This window comes from Gadus macrocephalus, chromosome 17, assembly GCF_031168955.1.
Source record: "Gadus macrocephalus chromosome 17, ASM3116895v1".
NCBI lineage: Eukaryota > Metazoa > Chordata > Actinopteri > Gadiformes > Gadidae > Gadus > Gadus macrocephalus.
In genome coordinates, this window is record NC_082398.1 from 7,143,525 (window position 1) to 7,165,630 (window position 22,106).

At 44.0% G+C, this 22,106-nt stretch overlaps 4 protein-coding genes and 1 non-coding gene across 13 annotated transcripts in view; 1 reads left to right on the plus strand and 4 right to left on the minus strand.

The window, feature by feature from the left end:
• clcn3 (chloride channel 3) overlaps nt 1-13,826 on the minus strand; it is a 33,042-nt gene extending 19,216 nt beyond the window's left edge. For 3 of the 8 annotated variants that reach the window (XM_060035693.1, XM_060035689.1, XM_060035692.1), the window contains exons 1-3: nt 13,665-13,810; nt 8,066-8,262; nt 248-408 (exon numbers count right to left, since the gene is read on the minus strand). In XM_060035693.1, the coding sequence (XP_059891676.1) occupies nt 248-408; nt 8,066-8,240 (336 nt within the window). In that variant the 5' untranslated portion in view covers nt 8,241-8,262; nt 13,665-13,810. Of the gene's footprint in view, nt 1-247; nt 409-4,094; nt 4,366-5,758; nt 6,535-8,065; nt 8,263-11,322; nt 11,347-13,664 lie in introns of those variants that run through there. The other 5 variants (XM_060035691.1, XM_060035695.1, XM_060035694.1 and 2 more) reach the window with 5 other exon arrangements.
• The window catches only part of LOC132475485 (uncharacterized), a 207,291-nt gene that overhangs the window by 166,712 nt on the left and 18,473 nt on the right, over nt 1-22,106 (minus strand). The gene's annotated exons all lie outside the window — the stretch shown is intronic.
• nit1 (nitrilase 1) lies at nt 14,605-17,585 on the minus strand. The gene is made up of 6 exons (XM_060077020.1): nt 17,155-17,585; nt 16,662-16,895; nt 16,242-16,345; nt 15,905-16,041; nt 15,356-15,481; nt 14,605-14,991 (listed from the first exon to the last, which is right to left on the minus strand). The coding sequence occupies exons 1-6, from the start codon at nt 17,238-17,240 to the stop codon at nt 14,695-14,697; spliced, it is 984 nt and encodes a 327-aa protein (XP_059933003.1). The 5' UTR covers nt 17,241-17,585; the 3' UTR covers nt 14,605-14,694.
• pfdn2 (prefoldin subunit 2) lies at nt 17,593-19,451 on the plus strand. The gene is made up of 4 exons (XM_060077021.1): nt 17,593-17,751; nt 18,277-18,365; nt 18,492-18,615; nt 18,892-19,451. The coding sequence occupies exons 1-4, from the start codon at nt 17,671-17,673 to the stop codon at nt 19,072-19,074; spliced, it is 477 nt and encodes a 158-aa protein (XP_059933004.1). The 5' UTR covers nt 17,593-17,670; the 3' UTR covers nt 19,075-19,451.
• On the minus strand, nt 21,989-22,070 carry trnas-gcu (transfer RNA serine (anticodon GCU)). Its single transcript has one exon. It is a non-coding gene; the product is annotated as a tRNA-Ser (tRNA).

A 22,106-nucleotide genomic window follows, 5' to 3' on the forward strand; every position in this document is an offset into this window, starting at 1 on the left:
GTGTACATCCGCAGCAGTGTGACCTTCCAGGGGTTCGGTTGTCAGTAACTGAATACGCGACTATCCAAATAAATCACCAGTCGCGTGGAATTCCCCTGTAGCATTCAGCCTAAAAGGGGCCGCTCCATCATAAAAGGTGTAAAAACACCACCTCAGCGTCTATACTTTAACCCCAATGGGTCGAGACTTTCCCCAAGCCGAGGCTGTCGCTACGGTAACACACAGTGGGCCCTCCCTCCCTCCTCACCTTGCGGTGCCTCTCGCGGTCCTTGCACTTCTCGCGGACCCAGTCGATGGTGTGGAAGTCATCGTACGTGCCCACCCCCGGGATGGGCTCCTCCAGGAAGTCCAGCAGGTGGGTGGTACTGCTGGCCACACCGCCCCCGTTAGACATGACGTAGTTAGAACCTGAGGAGAACCACATAGTTACTTCTGTGACGACAGAAAGGTTTAGGATAAATGGAAGAGGCAATTCCTGAAAAAATTAAAGACAATTTTAAAAGAATGACATGGATTACGTTTCCCAGAGTGCCCCTCGAATTTGTAAAAAGTTTAATCTGCTTGTATTTGTTTCCTTCTTCTGAATATTAGATTTTTCCTTGGACTACATGGTTTGCCCCAATAGACTTTATTAGCGAGCACCAAAAACATGTTATTCCAATTCACTGAGTTGTGCACTCATCCACAATTTGATGTCTGCAGCTGCAGCATGTTGTTAATGCAACTCAGTGTTTTAAATGGTCCTATTTTTTTTTAATTCTTGACAAATAAAAATGTAATGAATTTAATGCTAAAGACAGAGGCAGGCCTTTGAACAACAAGTGATTATGCACTGCTACTGCTAGCATAAAGAAGAAGAAAGGTTCACGCACACATGCGTGTGATAGTGTTCCCGCCCAGAGGGGTCCTCCCCTCTGACTTCCCCATTTTGTTTCGTCATCCCTTCCCTAGAAACATTGCCTTTGTGCACATCTTGCTGAATTTGGTTTTAATACAAGAAGCCTTTTACTTCATATCACACCGGGCGAGGAGACACTCGAATAATGGGTTTGCATTCAACCAACAGAAAACATGTTGGTTTTGAAAAGTCTCCAGAGTAATTATTGTTTTTAATAAACTATTCTGTGTTTAACTCAATTAAAATACAAGTCCCAACAATGAAGGGAGACACAGTAGCAACCATTATTTCCCCAAAACAGACCCTAATCCTGTTAAAACACAATAAAAGAAAAGCATGCATTATTGTAGCTCTGACGACATAACTGGGACTTGTAGGCCATGCCTAAACCAACACAGTACACGCACCTATATAGACCTATGTCATGGTTGATCTATTCCCGTCTGTGGCCTTCATTCATTCTCCACCACGTGGTCAAACAAACAAGGGAACCAGAGCAGCAGCAGCAGCCCCTGTCAAAGTGTGTCTGCCCTCACAAAGGTAGTCCGTATCAGGCTAGACCCCAGTGATCTGTCGCCTGGCTACCACCGAGCCAGTAGGGGTTTGGTCCCGGGGACGGCAAAGTCTTTCATCAGTGTTCAATGCTAAAACTGTAAATCAAGACACGTGGCTTTGAGGAATGGAACGGAGATGTCTCCCTAAAGCTTTGTGGGTAAACCTGGTGAGCTCTCAAATGGCTATTATACAGTAAGTACCCCTTACCTTAAGTATGCAGGCCCAACATACATCCTATGGTTTGTCATTTGATTGTTGATTCTCCAATTAGCCACAGAGAGTAAATGCCATTGATTTTTCGTTGCTAGTTTAACTTTAGTTTAAGACAGTTTAAAGAAATGTCAATTTACCCAACTGTAACATAATACAATATATTTATTTGGATAATAGCCTACTAATTTGTAGCCACCGCAACCTTTGGGAGGGGTCTAGGATAAAAGCCAAGAAACAAACCACTACAAAACACAGATAAACCATAAGTGTGTCAAAGCAGCCGCAAGGCAGATTAAGGCAGAGCAGGATACAATGATAAAAAAAAATTGCCATGCAATGTCTAATTTAGAATGGCAGAGAGTCCTCCATGCTGCCAAAAACCAGGTCCATGTAGAAAAGGAACAAGTGGCAGGATTGTCTAGTGTCTAGGGTGTTCAAGTTGAAAGTTACTGGGTTCGATCCCCATGTCAGTCACCCTACCCTACCCATGGGCAAATGAGAATCTTCCTTTCCAGTTCACTTTTCAACTGTTCGTCTGTTAACGCATTAAAGAAACATATTGCATTACGCTAGCTTTTTGACCCGTGACGTCCACCTTGGTCCATTCACCGATGGAAACAAAGATTGCCCAATCATATCCTGTTGGCCACAGGGAAGAGGAAATGAAGTGTTGTTGCTGCTACGGTAGAGGTTGCCTTGTCTGCAGGAATCACAGACATACACACACACTTTCCTTTAGGGAATCAGCAGTCTCTTTCTCAATGCAAGACTAAACACTCAAGTCAGTGGGCTTCCCTCTTGGAGCAGCAGAGTCAGACATGTTTTCTGCTCGCGTCAGGTCATCACCAGCCCAAAGAACTCCAAACCTGCAGTCTGTCATACAGCTGGCACAGCACAGTAGACCCAGCTAGGGAGGGAGTACCTGTGAATGCAGGCGGTCGCCGGTCAGGGTGGGGTATTAACCTAGATCCACGCTCATGGCGTCGGCTATATCTGGACACACCACCACTACTACCGTCCGGCTAAACGCAATAATCTGCTCAGAGGGGCTGAATGCCAGGCTCATCCGCATGATGCTACACAGTCTCCGCATTGCCGCAACGTCATTCAGTGATAGTCATAATCAAAAGAACATCAAAGAGGGACCCTCCAGTATCATTGGTCGGCTTATCAACAGAATGACGTGATGATGAGGACAGACTGGAAGGCAGCAGCCAGATGCCTGATGTGGAAGGATTGGACTTTCCTTTCGTCATGAGCTTTGGTAGTGGAAGGCAGGAGCTACTCGTTAGCTGCAGGTCGATAGAATCGGTTATCATTCCGATAAAGCAAATTACACTTTGGTTGTCTTAATAACCCAATAAACTGGACAGGATATGGGGGGGGGGGGGGGGGGGGGGGGGGGGGTTATGGGAAACAGAACTAGAAATTAAGCTGTATGTCTTGAGACAATTAGGCATCAAACTGCTGTCATAAAGAGCCAAGAGCTTAGGGGCCTGGCAGTTGATTAGGGCCAAGAGTAGATTTGAATCTTTTCCTTTCCAATATTATTTCTTAATTAAGAATACAGTCAGCCTGGTAAGTGATCAGAGAGAAAACCATACCTTATCCTATTTATCAATTAGTTATCTCCATTTAAATCAAATAAAAAAATAGGATCACTTTAGGATCATAAAAGGGGCACAAAATGATCAATAATATTTAATCAAGATCAAATGTATCCCGTCATTCTGTGAGGGCCTTAGATGTATTTCACACTTCACATATTCAGTCTTAATTCAAAACAGGTCTCTGCAGCTGAACCTTGAACTGAACACAACCCTGGTGGTTTACGACGACTTCCCGTAGCCTATGCCCTGCTTTTCTTACATCCGTTCCGTCGTTGACGGATCAAACTTCTACATATTCAAAAGCTTAACACACAACAGGTCACTGTAACCCTGGTTGCTTGTGAGACGCAGAACAGCGGAGTGTCTCGGGACTACGGGTGCTTGCTTCACTGCTCAAACCCCCCCGCGAGCACGCGCGTCGTGCACACGCATACACGCAGCACCTTAATCTTATGAAACGGCGATTACACCATGACCACGATGGACACACAAAACGAGTAAACGCTTTCCCCATCTCATGAATCAAATCCTCAGAGCTACAACCGCACCGTGTCGACGCGCGTTGCCGACACACATATTCACAGAGCAGGTGGTTTAGGCCCAGATAAATCCTCATGCTTGAGCGGCACAGTAATGTCAGCCGTGATCCGTGAACACGGCAAATATACCCACACGATTCAACATTCGCATTTAGCATTTTTTAACATTTCCATATCTGCCATACGGACTGGGTATGGTGTCGTGGCGGTGTCGGAGAGGCGTGCCAACGTCTACGGGGGAAAACAACCGGAGGCGGGAGAGACGTGACCGCGGCGTACCTCTTTTGGGAATCGTCTGCAGAGGAATGGTGTCGCCTCCCCCGTCGTAGGGCAAGTAGGGGTCGGCCGACACGTCCTCCTCGTCCTCCATGTTGACAGACTGACGAAGGCGAGCTAAATTCGCTAGGCTAGGGCTTCTCCGCGAGCGGCCAGCTGCCCTGCATGAATGTCCATGTTTACGGAACCGCGCAAGACAAGTGGATCGAGCGCGTGAGTGTACGAGAACACGCACTTGCTCGCTCGCTCGCTCTCCCTCCCTCCCTCGCTACCTCTCCCTCCCTCCATGGATATCTCTCCACCGCCTCAGCTGACTGCTATTGGCCGGTGATGTCATTCAACCAGGCCCTCACTTTACGGTCGCTCAAAGGCTAAAACCAAATAAACAAAACAGATATTTTTCTGAAATACGAATAGAATACAGGGTCATTTCATAAAAGAATACTAACTAGAGCAATGCCAAGGAAAAATATTGGATGCTCGTGTCTGAATGTTTTGAAAGATTAAATAAAATGCAAAATAATAATAATCTTGCTCCAGCTCTTCTGGTTGACTTAGCCCTGTACAATGAGGTAAATTCTGGGAGTTATTTCTACGGGAATCATGTAATTGACATCTCTGAACAAATAAACAGGGTTGCAATAGAGAATATGTGAGTAAATATGGAAGGAAATAGTTGTGTTGCCTAGGGTCAAAGGGAGAACGTCCTTTGTATAAAACAAGATAAACCTTCATTCATCCCTGGAGGGAAATTAAGGTGTGTATGTATGCAAATTATCTTCCTGGAAGGCCTTAAGTGTGTGTGTCAAGCTCATGCAAAACCTACACCCGGATGATTCTACACTCTAGTGTCGAAGAACTAGAAGTGCTAAGAAATACCTTTTTTAACGTGCATTCTTCTACTTTAAGGATGGCCATGTGCATTTGAAAACAAATACAATTTGATATTTTGAGTGGCCACAATGACTTTTTTTAATATTATGCTTTATATTCTTTGCGCTCCCCACTTTATCCCCCCCCATTTTCAAGGTTTTAGAAAACGTCCTTCCTTTCCATCTATCAATCAGGTCCTTGATATTTAAAAGCACAGATTCAATATTTGAACAGCCAAAATAGAGATTCCAAACAACCAAAGGAAAAGAGAATGTATGCACTCAGGGTATTACATGACGCTTTGGATTAAGAACAGCCACAAAATGGCATGTATTTATCCTGCCGACTTTGTGGAAAGAACTGTTGTTTTGTAATCTACTTGGTGCATGACAACTGCTCTGTGGAAGTCCATGTTCTGCTTTCTTGTTGAACGCAGCTCACATACCCTGATCTAAGTCCGACTTCTCAACCAATGGGATTCCCCCGTTATAATCAATGATCCATCGACAACTGCTCCTTTATATGCACCTTACTGTAGAGATCCAGTTACTTGGATATGACTTATGATGGTTTTTTTCTATCTTTTTGCCAAAGGGGGGCGTAGTGCCACGACCATGAATACACAGTACATAACCCCAAGACCACACCGGAAGTGGCTTCAGAAACGACGGCCCAGTCCAACGAAATCCTTGAATGAAGATCAATCGACATCAAGGCTAGCTAGCTAAACCCACACCCCCCAATAAACCGATCCACGGCATTGCCAAACAGATGTACAAGTGGGGTCCGTCTACCTTGTACCCCGATGATGTATAGAATTAGGGCAGGTCACACGCAGAGAGAGACAGACACTGTAGTGGCGTCCGCAGTAGCTCATGTTCAGCTAGCATCTGGGGACTGACGGGGACCAGCTCAAGACTGACTGGTTTGTGTCTGGGCAGCCAAACCGGTCTGTCAAGAGTACTGTGTGTGTGTGTGTGTGTGTGTGTGTGTGTGTGTGTGTGTGTGTGTGTGTGTGTGTGTGTGTGTGTGTGTGTGTGTTTAGCCTAAAATAAGAATTCAAAATAGTGTGGGAGTGTTCAGAAAAGTGTTTGTTATTCATATCTTCCGCACATCTAGACTATGATTAAAGTAAAGAGTCAAAGACTACAGCCTTGAATCACCTGGATCACACAGTTTTTGACTGCAATTATTACTGCTTGTGCCGCACGAAAAAACAAACAAAAGAAATGGAGAATCGTGGCGAATTCAAGGATGAGATCATTTCTTTCTGGTGATGAGTACACTAGTGGGCGGTATATGAAGACAAGGATTTTTCTGTGATTCCTACCTTTGTATAAGATCTCTCCTCTTATGTGCTGTTAAAATTTGTTCAGAATTTGCCAACAATTATGGATGGAAAGGAAACCAGGGTTTGTGAGGGTAAACCTGCATTAGTTAATAAGTTGTTAATGCCTTCCACTTGGATGACTGTCCATAGGTCAGATTTCAGGCTTAAACAATGCTAACTAATCAATGAGCATCTCGATTGGAGGGAAAGATATGAAACCCAATCCCTGGCACACAACACAAAGGAAGCCCCCCGCCCCCCCTCTGGACACACACGTGGTCAGCCAGAACGGTTAATAATTAATGACTGGGCACTTTATACCATAGATACCATTTGCTTTTACACAATTGAGGTAAGCTGTCTGAAATATAAATTTAAAGCTGATGGACTCCCCATGACTCCTGATTAAATGATACCAGGAACAAAAATAGCTGAATGCCTGGTCACATGACATGGTCACATGACTGACTCATTGAAGCCGAGCCCCTCAGAAAGCTTCCATAACGAGGCCCACTCGAGATCATGTCACAATCAGCTTTTTCATCTGCGTCAAACAGCACATATCTAGCAAAGCAGCACAGTGAAACCGTTCAACACATGCAGTCCCGTTTGGACGAAATTTGGGTTCCACTTTTCTACAAGCTAAAATATGTAAGCTAATACAGGCCTTGGTCACCACTGAAAATCCATAAAAAATCAACATACATTGCTGTTTTTTTCGTCAACTGAATACAGTGGAAATCAATGTCTCTCCTAGAGCAGCGAACGTGGACAAAGGATCGATTGTCACGTTAAAGCACTCTTTGTCCCCGTCTGAGAAGCAAACCACAGCCCCACCACCAAATAAATCTGCACTCTAGTTAATGAGAAAGAATAACCCATGTTGACTAAACTAAACTCTGAAATGCAATTACCTAGAACTTAATTATCCAGGATGCAACTGGACTGGTTTGAGTCTGGTGACTGGAGACATCTCGACTACAGAATGCATTTGATACACCGTCTGAGTTATACTATCCGGGGAGGTGGAATGAAGGCAGAATTCAACCCAATGCCTTGCGTTGCATGCATGCTATTACAAATATATTCACAGCACATGGATATGAAGGATGCACAGGTAGCTGTGGATCACGGTATTTCCTTTTCGGTTTTCTAAACAAAAGAGTCCGGATCTAGCTGGGGCCTTTACTTGCACCTCCACCTACGTGATTAAAGTTGACCACACACAGAGTAAATATACTCTTCTTTAAACATCTCTGGGCAGAGATAAGAGACACACACACACTGCATGTGTTCTGTTGGATGGACCACAAGATGTAGACAAGGAGGATTCTGGGAAAGTGGCGCACGTGCACACGCACACACACACACACACACACACACACACACACACACACACACACACACACACACACACACACACACACACACACACACACACACACACACACACACACACACACACACACACACACGTTTTTGGGGGCCTTGTTGGACGGGAGAGCGAAGGGGGGCAGGACAGTGGGTTCTAAGAGAGTGGGCTGAGCCAGCGAGCCTCACAAGCCACACCATCTTCTCTTTGCACACCGTCGCTAGGGACCGACGGCAAGCTATGGCACAACACGGACACGCCACGACCGGACCCTGGGGGGGGGGCAGGTCCCAACCACTTCCAGTCGCTTTTCTCTGAGGGTGGGTGGTGTAGGGTTGGTGGAGAGACGAGGTTGAGGTGGGTCTTCTCCCCGTCCCCGTCCCCACCACTGCCCGCTACCTGGGGAGGAGGCGGCGTCCCCGTCCAACAGGTTGTCGTCCTCGGTGGTGTGGAAGTCCATGGTGGCCCCGGCGCTGTCCAGCAGCTCCTCGTCGCTGCTGGCGCTGGTGATGCTGTTGTAGCTGCTGTAGCCCGTCCTGCAGTAGCCGCGGCTGTACAGCTGCTCTGACTCCATCTAGCGACGCACCGCCCGTCCTCTGGGGGGGCAGGGCCGGGGGGGGGGGGGGGGGGTGAGTCGGAGAGAGGAGGTAATGAGCGGGAAGGCAGGAAGGGACGGCAGGAGAAGAAGATGGGAGGGATTAGTGCAGGGATGGTATAGGAAAGGAAGGAGTTGTAGGAAAGGAGGATGATGGGGAGGGATTAGAAGCAGAATGGAAGGAAGGGATTAGTATAGGAAGGTAAGGAAGAGTTGAGAAAAGGAAGGAGGGAATGGGAAAAGGAAGGAGGGAAGGAACAAATACGGAAAGGATGGTAGACCAAAAGAAAGGATTTAAGGAGGGAATATTTATGAAAGGGATGTAAGAAATTATGAGAGAAAAGAGATAAATGAAGGAAGGAGAAAAGAAAAAGATTAAGTTATGACCAGAATGTCCAAATAAATGCAGAAAGAAAGGGAGAGAAGAGTAGATTAACCAGGAGAGAACATCCAGGAGCAGTAAGGAAAGGAGGACGAGACAGTGTCTGTCGAGCATGTTACAGGTTTAGACAGAGTTGACAATATTAGGACTGGGTGATATGGTGCCAATCTATTGTATATAGCATATGGATAACACTAAAGAGACGGTAAGGATTATATAATAAAGCTGCCATCAGAATTTTTGCTCTCCCCGCTTTGTTTTGATTGAGTTTCATGGTGAGCATGCATCTCTTACATGAGAACCTTGAGACTCAATCAAAACACCTGCAAAGAATTCTGATCGCAGCTTCAAATGGTCTCACAAAATCGAAAGTGAAGCTCCTTGTATTGCTTTTTCAACATTACACTACACATTTTGCACCCAGCACTGAAGGAAAGGAGGTTAAATAAGTTCCATGCATCCCAGATGCAGTTGGAAAGAGAAACAAGGACCCCCCGCATCATTCCCATGCAAGCATTCAATTAAGTCCACACACACACACACACACGTGCATTTATAATGAAAACTCACAGCATTTGAATTATTATATCCTACAACTGGGGATGAAGAGGGGTATAGCAAAGAAGATTGAGGAAGAGGAAGGAAAGGAACCACTCAGGAGGAGGTCAGATCAATTCGGCCGTTTCAACGTGAACTTTGGTTGACGAGTGATGATGATGATGATGATGATAATGACCAAGGTGACGCCATTTTAACGTGAACTTGGAGTTGACGAGTGATGATGATGATGACGAAGGTGACGATGATGTCTTTGAAGAAGATTGGCGTCAGATCTTCTCCCTGTATGTTGGTGAAGGGGGCATTGGGTTTGGGGGGGGGGGGGGGGATGATTGACAGCTGTTTTCAGCTGAACAAGGTGCGTCCGCGGCATCGATCATGACCTATAGACTACGGTGTTACAATCCTGTGCCCACGGGAGTAGTCGGTGTGTGCAGTGCAGCCACATCCTCTGAATAATGAGTCAATCAAAACAGTCTTTACTGTAGGATATTCCTGTGGATGAACTTTTATATTACTAGCTCCTTTTTACTAAACTATATCAAATTTGGCTGGGGTCGTTCAAAGATGTTTACAGCTGTAAGCTTTGCAACTCAATGTGCACACACATGAAGTGTATTTATAGAACAAGGATTTAGGATTATTCAACACATTGTCACCGGTCCACATAACCCTACCGCTGACAAGAGGCGATTACGCTGGAAACATTTTAACAGCAGTCCAACCTGCGGCGGAGCCGAGTATTACTTTAATGTCAAACACTCCCACCCTGTGGTCAAATATTCCACTAAACACTTTTTCCGGCCTCCAGATGTAAATTAAGCTTGAAGGCAGCAATCTGATAAGCTATCACGGTCAATCTGGATCAATACTTGGAATTTGAATTGAATGGAAAACATCAGTAGATCTGTACCGGTTAGGGATGCAAATTATCGAGTAATTCATTAATCGATAGTTGTTTCATCTTATCGATCGATGATCGATTAATTGATAAGCGGCAATTCTTCTGAGAAGCTGAATTTCCTTCTGAATGTGACACATCTCATCTCATCTCATCGTAATCCGCTTATCCGGGGTCGGGTCGCGGGGGGAGCAGCTCAAGCAGGGGGCCCCAGACTTCCCTTTCCCGGGCCACATTGACCAGCTCTGACGGGGGGATCCCGAGGCGTTCCCAGGCCAGTGTTGAGATATAATCTCTCCACCTAGTCCTGGGTCTTCCCCGAGGTCTCCTCCCCACTGGACGTGCCTGAAACACCTCCCAAGGGAGGCGCCCAGTGGGCATCCTTACCAGATGCCCGAACCACCTCAGCTGACTCCTTTCTAAGTAAAGGAGCAGCGACACATTTGAATGTGACACATTTAGGTGGTAATTCAACGATGTCGTTTAGTTGTTGTACTTTAAAATACTTCCACATATTGTGCATTTGGCGTCTTTGTCGTCATTAACCAACTTAAAGTGGCTCCATACTGCACTCCGTTTTGCCATCTTCATCGTGTCAGTGTCCCGCTTTTCGTTTGTCTTGTGCTGCTTCGCTTGTGTTCCCGCTTGTGTTCCCGCGTGTGCGTCAAGTACGTCTGGCGTCAAGCGCGCCCTCACGTGGACGGGTGGGGAATTACGGGTTAAAAACGCGATTAATTGCAAGTAATTTATTTTAATCGAGTAATCTCTTATCGACAATTAATCAATAATCGATTAATTGTTTGCATCCCTAGTACCGGTAGTTGCGGACAATTTGACGACCAACAAAGATTTATAAACCATCCATCATTTGAGGAAAAAACCAAAGCACAAATAAAAAGCTGCTTCAAAACATATACCCTGTAGCACTTCAAGAAGGGCATTTACTACATTTGAAGAAACATAAACTAGAGTATTCTCAAAACGGTCTCTTGCTAACTTATTTGTAACAACACATCAATAAGAAGTTCAATGTAACCCCTAGCCCTAACACAGTGACTCCAAATCATTCAAATAGGAAATCATGAAAACATACTAGTAACAAAAAAACAAAAAATTCCAAAGAACTCCAGCAGAGATCCCTTTCCGAACCAATAAACAAACACCCATGGACTAAAGAGCGGTGAGAAGACCAAAGCGAGACAACAACCCTACTCTCTCACCACAGGATCCAGGGCTTCCCCGTGGAGCTGAATCAAATCAACTCTGCCCGGAAATCCAATTCCACGAGTCCATGCCTGTAAGAGCTTTCTGCCTTATGACCCGTGGAGATAACAGCTATGCGGTTACCTCACATGATCCGAAGCACCCTGTTCGCATAAACCCTCGCTCCACACACCCCACCCCCCCCCCCCCCCCCACTGAACAAACATAGGTGAACTTTTGGGGATTTCTGCCAGACGTCGATGTTGATTTTGGCAGAATTCCAGAAGGGAAGGTCATCCACACTTCCCTCCCTTGTATGATCTTTGTCTACGCTGTTCACCAGTCAACAGCCTTGTTTGCTTTACCCCGATAAGTTTCATGGACGACGTCATACAACCTTTTCTGCATTTCTGTTTCACAGCCTGGACTAAATGCAATAACCGCCAAACCTGGAGGAGAAGAATCCTAAACAGGCTGTAGTTCCCCCAGAATCCTGTGGGGAAGCACTGAAATATCAGAGAAACTAATCTCGGAGCATTATGCAACGAGCCAATATCTCTCTCCCTCATCCCTGTGAAGGTGTAACCGAGGCGACCGCTACCGGGTTGTGACTCAGCGTTCCCCAACCCCCCCCCCCCACACCCCCCACCTCCCTGCAACAGGCTAAGGGAGAGGAGCCTGTCTCCCCCCCCCCTCCAGCAACAGGCTCCGGAGAAGAAAGAGCGGGGACTCTTTGCAACTAGTTAGCCATAGCCAACTTGAAAACAAATACTAATGAGCAGCTATGTGCTTTACTATCCCAACATCCTCCAGGCTACGTAGAAATAACGGGCTCACCACGCAATGCTCGCCACACTCGTAGACATGATGGCTTTGTCGGAGCCCCACACCTGTCATCCTAGTATTTCCTGGCTAGGATGTTGAATTAATATCCAACATGTTTGGTGGCATTACCAGGTAGCCAATGACAAAGAAGGAAAGACTTGTGAGGCAACATTCCTGGAACTACCACGTCAACTAATATTCACTCAAATCAAACATTCATTCATGCAATCTAATTGTGGGTGGATAGATATAGACCCAATGGACCCTTTATAGACCCCATAGACGCTTTCAAACAGGTGTCATCATAGGAAAAACCTTACACAGGTGTCGCTCGCTCATAACACTTATTATGGGTCTGCTACTCTTATTTACCAGGGGAAATGTTCCATGGCCGATGTGTGCCTCGGTAAATAAAAAGACCAGACCTATCATTAGGTTAATGAGGAACACACAATTAGGCGTGAACTGGTTAAGGCATGAATCAGGCTACAAACCCATTACAAATGTACAGTTAAAAAGGAATAGTCTTGGTATTGATAATGACGAGGCATAGGGTAATATCACTATTAGAATATGGGTATAGGGCCCTATATTTCATAAAATTAAACATGGAGCAGAAACAAGTAAAGAAATGTTTCAGACCTAAAATAGACCCTCATGGGTGACGTGTGTAACAAACCAGAATATATAAAGAAACTTTGAATGACTGCTTTAGCCAAGTAGGTTGGCATTTGGTTAAGAAGGTAACACATTTGTTTTCTTGTTAGGCCATAACAGCAAATAAGCCTTCTGGGGGAATTTAACCACATTATATAATTAGCTATATCATTACACTCCATTAGGACCATACTGAAGTAACTTGTAGCTGTGTAATGACGCTATATTCGACCAAACGACTCTGTCACAAAGCACACAAGTGAAAGGTTTCACAGAGGAAGACACTATACAATACCAGGTTAAGAAGGCAACACATTTGTTTTCTTGTTAGGCCATAACAGCAAATAAGCCTTCTGGGGGAATTTAACCACATTATATAATTAGCTATATCAGTACACTCCATTAGGACCATACTGAAGTAACTTGTAGCTGTGTAATGACGCTGTAGTCGACCAAACGACTCTGTCGCAAAGCACACAAGTGAAAGGTTTCACAGAGGAAGAAACTATACAATACCAAATGATTACGATCGATTGTTATTTGCACATGTGCATGACTTTAAGGAACCGTACGACACTTGGAACTGACTTGGATTCAAGGCCTGTTTGGGTTTGATCGCAGCGACAATTCGGCGTCCGATTTCCCCACACACATCCAGCAAAAATGAAAGGAACACCAAACTAGTTTAAATGCATTCACCATGTCCCAAACTATCGAAAATAAAGTCAATATAACTCTCTTTTGCTCAAAGAAGATTATCTGTTATCAACCGGTGAGTTCACAAAATCTGACAGGGAACGAGAATGGCCTGAGATGTACAACACATCGCACTCAAACTCCACCCGCAGCAAGCACACACAACCACACAAACCCGTACCTTGCAGATGCCTCGATTCCAGCGTGGACATAGAAGTTCATCGTTCGTCCGCGGAGTTCAAAACGACGATTTAAGCTACAGAAACGTGTTTGACATTCTCCACCATCCTGATGTTTTTTTTCCTGAACCATTCCTGTGTCAATGACGTTCACTTCCGGTCTCTTGATGTCGCGCCCGTCTCTCCTCCTGCTCCCCCCCGCCCTACCCCACCATGGCTGTATCATAGACCTCGAACGGTTCAATGCATACGACTATAATGCTTCTACCTACAACCACATTCAAAAGAAAACGTTTATACAACAATATTACAATAAACTTGATGGATGTATGGATACAACCATGTAATTCGGTTGTATCCATACAACCGAATTCATCAAAAGTTGAATACCCATTTGAAAATAACCTAAAACCATAATCTGATAAATGTTCATAGATAGTATAGAAGCAATCCAAGTTTATTTTTAAGTGTATAAAATATACCTAACAATGTTATGCAAAATTTGTGGAGCACAAGGCATTGCAAAGAATATCTTTCGTTTTGGGCAAAAATTCCAGAATATCCATTATTGTTTGATTTGTGTTTGACCAGTAAACGACAACGTACTTCATGTATTAGTGGTTGATTTTTTAGGTTAATTTCGGATAATTACCATCCTTACAACTCAACATCGGAATCTTTGACCAAAGTATGTAGGCTACTTTCAATGGATGCATCGATGGTTTATTATCGATTTATATTTAACCATGTTGTAATAAACAACTCTGCAGCGTCTGGAATTTACTGTTTTATTTCTCAAATTAAGCAATTAAAAAATATATTAGTGAAGTTATCATTATACATTCAGTTTGTTAAAACATAATGATTTATTTGTTTAAACATGTCTTGATATACAAGGATTGCCATTGCGAAACATTAAACTTTAAAAACAAACAGACAAAGTGAATCAAGAGTTGATTTAATTTGACATAAATACAATGAAATACAATTGAATGATTGAATGAATGCACTATAAAAAAACAAAACGACAGTTCAGGTGTTGGCCACGGCGGCCTCCAGCCCACGGTAGAAGCCAGCGTCTCTGCGGTGCTCTTGGACCGGCATGTTCCTCCTGGTCTCCCTCACCTTCTCCAGGTCCACCTCCACCAGGACCATTCCCCCGTTGCCGCTCCCCTCCTTCTCTGCCCCCCCACAGTCCCCCACCACCGCACCCCAGGGGTCCACGGCCAGCGCGTGGCCCCACGACGCGCGTGTGCTGTGGTGCCGGCCCACCTGCGCCGCCGCTAGCACATAGCACTGCGTCTCGACGGCCCGCGCGCGCAGCAGCACCTGTGGGAGTTTGGGGTTGGTTTGTTAGCAGGCTTTAGCTTAGCACGCTCCTCTGTCACATTGTTGTACATCAAACACATAAAACATAATTAAGAGCATTTAAATGATATAAATATTTACATTGTATGATATGATTGTTGGGAGGAGTATCTTTCAGGAATTTTCCGTTGGTTATTCCCATCATTGCATTAATTACACACTTTATTAGGCCATTCAATATTTGGCAGACAAGGATTTCACCAAGAAAGTTTTTTGAAGATATTCATGTCCCTTCCATTGACATAAATGGGTCATGAAACTGGCAGATGAAAACAAAAGAGGGAAACAAAAACATATCACATGATCTTGTTGAATGTGATCCTACCTCCCAGTGGGCGGCGCCCGTTGCCACGGTGAAGGCGGACGGGTAGGTCAGGATGTCCGCCCCTTGTCTCTGCAGAGCCAATGATAACTCTGGGAACCGCAGATCATAGCAGATACCCAATCCCACCTGGGAGATGGCAGAGAACGACCACCAATCAGAGATCTGAGATAGCACTCGCTGAGGACTCATGGCATCGAGCTAAACGCCACAGACCTGTTTCAGAAAGCTGCGTTTACGGGTTAGCAAGTTGGATAACTATAGTTGGTGCCGTTTTAATAAATGGAAATCCATCTGCTCATGAATAAACTATACTCCTGCTACACCACATGTCCTAGTTATAAGCGTCAGATGTGCTTAATACAAATCATACAAATTTCCCTTCATAACCAATTGTCGCAGATTTTTGCTTAGTTTTTATTACTGCGTGTGTGTGCATGTGTTTGTGTGTGCGTATGTGTACGTTTGTGTATGTCTATACTATGCCCCCAACATGGTGGCGGCCATTACAATGTGACTTCTGGATGTATGAGCCCTATTATGGAAGAGGACCTTGCCAATGGGAGTCTGTACAGGAGGCGCAAGGGCGGGTCCGGGTATAGTGAAGGCACTCTCCTTGAGGGACACGCCCCTCCCGGGTAGCTCCACGTCAAACAGATGGGACTTCCTGTACACGGCCGCCAAGGAGCCTGCATAGAGGGAAGGGGGATCCTCATTATGATGATTAGTGCTGAAAGGATCTTTGGGAAAAGTGTAGTATGTAAAACTAAAAAGGAAAGGAGCGAGGGGGGAGGGAGCGAGATAGAGAGACACAGCCAGACAGAAAGAGAGAGAAGGACAGAGAGAGAGAGAGAGAGAGAGAGAGAGAGAGAGAGAGAGAGAGAGAGACCTTGGTCGTTGATGATGACGTGACTGTTGTAGATCCGTCGGTCGTTCTCCCAATCGTGGCCTCGTTCGTGAAAGCCGCCGAGGGACAGCCATACATTCAGCTTGCTGTGAAAAACAGAACGCTGGTCTGTAGTCAAAGAAACACATACTCTGAGAAAAGATGTACAGTATGTTGTTCACACGTCCCTTGAATGACAGGAGCAGTGAAGTGGCGAAAAACGAATAATAAGTTGTATTCAGAATACAGAATAGATATGGAAACAGATTGGCTTTATCGCATATTTGCGAATACAGCCACAAATAGGAAAAGCATAAGGTCCAAGAACAATCATGAGAGATATTGATTTTATTGAGCTATCTAGTTATTACAGGAGATAATAGTCTAGAAAAATAAATAGTAGAATAGAAAAATAAAACCAACCTGGCTAGTTGAGTGTATCGCGAGATGGTGTCGCCGGTCAAGCTCTCGGCCAGGGCCAGAGTCTCGTCTCGGCTGGATCCGATGTAGTCGAAGGCCTCTGGTAGGAACACCATGGACGCACCGCCCTCTCTGGCTGCCTCCACAAGCCTCTTGCCGACTGAGAAGTTGGCCTCCTTGTCAGGCGTGGACGTCATTTGACACACGGCAGCCACTGGGTTGGATGTACTGGACATCCTAGAATAGCATACAAGCCCAACAATGTTAAACCTATTGCAACACACATTTGCGACTAACGCAGGCTGCTATTCTCTGCCCTGTCAGGCCTATAACGTAGTTGCAAGGTAGCGTTAAATATTAATCCAGAGTGAATTAATACTTAACCCACACTGTGAATTATTATGAACATGACATACGAATATAACATAACAAGAGACAACAATGCATCTTACTAGAATAAAAGTTATTGTCACTTAGTTGAATTAAATTGAGTTACCTTTTTTGCATTGTCAGGGATTTCCAAGTCGAATACGTCACAAAATGCCTGGCCTGCTTTCTGAATAAACACCTGAGGGCAAACATCCGATTTAGAGTTATATGCCCTTATTTTGTCCTGTTACTGCAAAGCACTCACTTTAAATAGCTGTTTTGGGGTGCATGAGTGTTCATTAAAGCCATAGCATAGGGTTTAAGTTCAAGCACAAGTGCCGATGGCAGGCAGATCCTCTTATTATTATTATAATTTATTTCCGAAAGTCTACTCTCGAAACTATATAGATTTGACTTGCGGCGTATTGCTGCCCTCCACTGCTCTTTTATATAGTCACTGTTGGTGGTTAAATGCGTCCATATAACTAATTTAATCCAGAAATCCAGAATTGCATCTTCAGTGTCAGTGGCAGATCAACGATCTATGGTTCATTTAACTCGTTTTTTCTTTACAGGCAACACAAGGACACCATCAAGGCGTACTACCGGGGTCCTGAGCCGACTCAAGCAACACCCTTCCAAGATGGCAGCCAACGGTAGCAGCACGGCTAGCAAGTCTAGTAACAATGCTGGGGGAAAACCAACTGGGCCGACGGCCGAACAGGTATCCCATATTTGACCATAGCCGTATCTTTTCGTTTGTATATCACCCTCACTCCTGTGGTGTTAAGTCGAGCTCTAATGCACTCTCCTTGATGGCGCTATGGATGCATGACAGGCTAGTGCTACGAAGCTATCCTCACACACTCATCCTTCTCGCCTCACAACGTGTTCAAGATCCCATAGTATTGTCACTGCTGTTAAAAATATGTTTGTAAACTTCTCCCAATCATATAAAATAAGGGTTTATATACATTTGGAAAAACTGTTTGTATAACAGAACATTGGAGTACATCTTGCTTTTCGCTAACGTTACCCCATAAGCAGTGTGGATGGACCCTGTCCATTGGACTGGGAGCTATTTTTATCCATGTCACTCCTTCAGGTGTATGATATGCAAACTGTATTATTTTAGTCGTGTCTATAAATTCGATATTTTGACTCGTCATAACGCCACCACTAATACAATCTCATAGAAACCAGATTGAGACGTGTTTGGTACCTCCGCTAAGCTTTGTATTATTGACAGGTGGTGGGGAACTTCCAGAGGATGCGTCAGGAACAGCGCGGCATGGCTTCCAAGGCATCCGAGTTTGAGATGGAGAACAACGAACACAGGTTAGTCATTGCCAAACCAACCCTGAGTCCGCTTTCGTAGAATACAGACATATTTAAGAGTTGTGCTATTGATTGACTATGGACCAGTCTCTTTTAATAATGACATATTCTTTGTTGCCTTTTCAGCCTAGTAATTGAAACCCTTAAGGAAGTTGACCCTTCCAGGAAGTGCTTTCGTCTAGTAGGGGGAGTGCTTGTGGAGAGGACAGTGAAAGAGGTTCTGCCTGCATTGGAAAACAACAAAGAACAGGTGCTGAAATGAACATCCATGATCCATCGTCAAACCCTAATCCTTTCGATGAATAAATTCTTTCGCCGACATCTCTAAAACTGAACAGTACAGGAATAATGTACCGTAATTGTAGTCTTTCTACAATTAAATATACATTTCAACACAAAGTAACTATACTATTATGTCATACTGACTGTCATCCTGCTGATTTATGTCCATCTTCCTGAGTCAGGATCTCAATCTGTGTTAGTGTGACACGATCAACCCTAACTCAAATTTTCTCTTCTTTTAAAGATCACCAAGATCATAGAGACCCTGTCCTCACAGATGCAGACCAAAGGCCGTGAACTCACGGAGTACAGGGAAAAGTACAACATCCGATTGGTCGGAGAAGGCGAGGGAGAGGGCCAATCGGCAGACTCCAGGGACAGTGAGGGCGGGGCTTCGAAAGGCGGTACTGGTGTTCTGGTGTCCTAGATTGTGGACAGACACATCGGCACTGGAGGAGGGGGGGGGGGGATCCAGGATATTTTCTGCTATGCCAAAACATGGTTGAGACGCATTATATATGTTTGTCATTAGGGCTACATTTTTACACAGGATATCACAGATGCAGATATGTTTGATTATTTTGGTTGGATTTGGTACAGGTTGCCAGCATTCAAAGATAACCGATTTAGAAGCAACAACCACGAATGCCAGATATATTGTTCAAAACAGTGAGCTACATGTTCAACCCCTGTTAGCTTGCTATTGTGTGCGTTCAATGTTGGCAACTTGAAGAGGGTGACGGTTCCAAAACACTTTTGTGAAATACCAGAGAAAGTCTTTTGAGTCACAAACCTCCCAATATATGTTTTGAATTTCCTTAATTAAGCAGGAAGCATTTCAGTGTAAGCCCTATCATTTAAAGTGTATAGTTCCGTCATGGTTAAATTCACCTTTTGGAGAGATTGGTGAATGCATGGACACCAAACACCACAGGCAATTAATTGCTTAGTAGAAGGATTAAAACATTGAATAAATACCTGTTCAAGATACTGTACACAAGTTACACAGGCCTTTTGGTTGGGATTAAGAACAACTATTAAATAAACTTTTTTTTAAAGGGTGTTCATCATAGGCTAGTCATGTTTTTTTTTACTGAACTTCACTTTGAGGTCGTACTGTAAGCCTCTTTCACGTCAGGCGATGATCCATAACAGGCTTTCCCACTCCTGTCAATCAGTTAATGTTTACTCCTTCACAATCAAATATTAATGAGTTGCTCCTGAAAATGCAACCTCACTGAGGGAAAAAGGTCGTTCCATTTTTGGTAATAAACAGGTGTCCCCGCCCATTATGGAGCAGAGGGGTAAAATGTGAATGTACTTCTTGCTTCAGTGAGAACTGATGAAATCGATAAGTAGATGCACATAACCATTCTAGATTTGTGGAACTGTTCATTTGAACCCAACTTGCATCAGTAAGATAATGGCTACAAAGCTATAGGGATGGACGTGTTCTGTTAATTATGAATTAAAGGATTTGAAAAGTACTCTTCGTTGTGTGATTTTATTTAATGCAAAATACACAAACCCTTGTGGAATGTTATTAACAAGACCACTTCTGTTCAGAGGAGAGTGTATAATTCAAATATGTATTTATTTATTATATTATTATTGTTGATACTCATATATACTTAAATATTTTTGAATTAAATTACAAGTTGCACACTCTTGCCAGGATTCACACCTGGATTCTTCCACCAAAAGGATGGCTGTGTTGCTGTTACACCACAAGTGTTTTTTTTTGTTTTATTAAGAGTTATATATATAGTTGCAGAATGCAACTATATATATATAAATGTTGCGAACTTATCTTCGATTTTTTTTTTTTTTTTTAATGATTTAACACTTACAATTATTGATTTATCACTGATAAAAATATCTTAAAAACATTTTCACACTTCTATGGTCTTTCCAGATGCTGCACACATTTTGCATTGGTAGTGATTTCCTCTCTTTGACGCTTCGGAGGCTCCTGATCCTCAAGCGCTACCTTTTGTAATCTCCATTCCCGGTAGCGATTGTGTGACGTTGGATCTGGCTGGTTAGAAAGCACGTCCTGACGTTGAGAAGCTGGCACTGGTGGCAGCTGGTAAGAGACCTGAGAGCGAGCTGCTGGAGGTGGTGGTGGTGGTGGCAGGTTTGAGGAGCAGCTCTGAAAGTGGGCTGCTGGCGGTGGTGGCGGCTGGTATGAGGGCCCCGACCGTCTGTTTCGGAGGAAGTTCACAACACTAGTCGTTCAATCGGCAGCGAACATTGCACGGCATCAGAAGGTGTTGAATGGCAACCGTCACTAACCAATCCGGATACTGTCCATCGACCCAGAGATTTCTCCGGATCTGATCGGGTCCATTTTGCCCATGGACCTAGCTTTTGCCCCACTGGTTAGGAGTGTTCGCGCCTGTGTGAGGATCTTGTGGACTTTGTTAGGAACCGTTAGGACTTTGTTAGGAACTGTTAGGACTTCGGTAGGAACTGTTAGGACTTCGTTAGGAACTGTTAGGACTTCGTTAGGAACTGTTAGGACTTCGTTAGGAACTGTTAGGACTTCGTTAGGAACTGTTAGGACTTCGTTAGGAACTGTTAGGACTTTGTTAGGACTTTGTTAGGAACTGTTAGGACTTTGTTAGGACTTTGTTAGGAACTGTTAGGACTTTGTTAGGACTTTGTTAGGAACTGTTAGGACTTTGTTAGGACTTTGTTAGGAACTGTTAGGACTTTGTTAGGAACCGTTAGGAGTTGTTAGGACTTTGTTAGGAACTGTTAGGACTTTGTCAGGAACTGTTAGGCAGTCCATTCCATTAGTGACAGGGTGAAGTAACAATTGAATACATTTTTTCCATGTATTCAATTGTTGTTATAGAATAAATTAAAAAACAATAAAAAACCTGAGGCTGGTCCGTTTTGTATAGTAACAAACAACCCTTTTTTTGTGCTTTCATGGATGTATTCAAGATCTCTTGCGTAAATATAAATCTATTGCGTAAATATAATAATTATCCATTCCGAATGCTTGGACCACCCAATTTACATCAGTAAGCTAATGGCTACAAAGCTATAGGGATGGACGTGTTCTGTTAATTGTTATGAATTAAAGTATTTCAAAAGTACTCTTCGTTGTGTGATTTTATTAAATGCAAGATACAGAAACCCTTGGAATGTTAATTAACAAAACCACTTCTGTTCAGAGAGTCGAGAGTGTATAATTCACCTTTTTTCATTCGGTGTGGTTCCTCCCGATGTATTGATTCAGAACTAAAGTACATTTATATAATTACAAGTATTGTGGCGCGTAATCAATAATTTCCCAGTCGTCTAAGCCTAGAAAAGGCATAAAGACATATCGACGAGGATGGGATTCGAACCCACGCGTGCAGAGCACAATGGATTAGCAGTCCATCGCCTTAACCACTCGGCCACCTCGTCCCGTGCGTATACATGTAGTAGCACACATTATTATTC

Excerpts from the sequence above, each read along its gene's own strand:
- nit1 (XM_060077020.1), bottom strand. The coding sequence starts at position 17,240 with ATGTTTGCCCTCAGGTGTTTATTCAGAAAGCAGGCCAGGCATTTTGTG. Across the intron at positions 16,346-16,661 it reads CGATACACTCAACTAGCCAG|CAAGCTGAATGTATGGCTGT; the intron begins GTTGGTTTTATT and ends TGTTTTTCACAG. Across the intron at positions 16,042-16,241 it reads CGTCATCATCAACGACCAAG|GCTCCTTGGCGGCCGTGTAC; the intron begins GTCTCTCTCTCT and ends CCCTCTATGCAG.
- pfdn2 (XM_060077021.1), top strand. The coding sequence starts at position 17,671 with ATGGCAGCCAACGGTAGCAGCACGGCTAGCAAGTCTAGTAACAATGCT. Across the intron at positions 17,752-18,276 it reads CTGGGCCGACGGCCGAACAG|GTGGTGGGGAACTTCCAGAG; the intron begins GTATCCCATATT and ends TATTATTGACAG. Across the intron at positions 18,366-18,491 it reads ATGGAGAACAACGAACACAG|CCTAGTAATTGAAACCCTTA; the intron begins GTTAGTCATTGC and ends TTGCCTTTTCAG.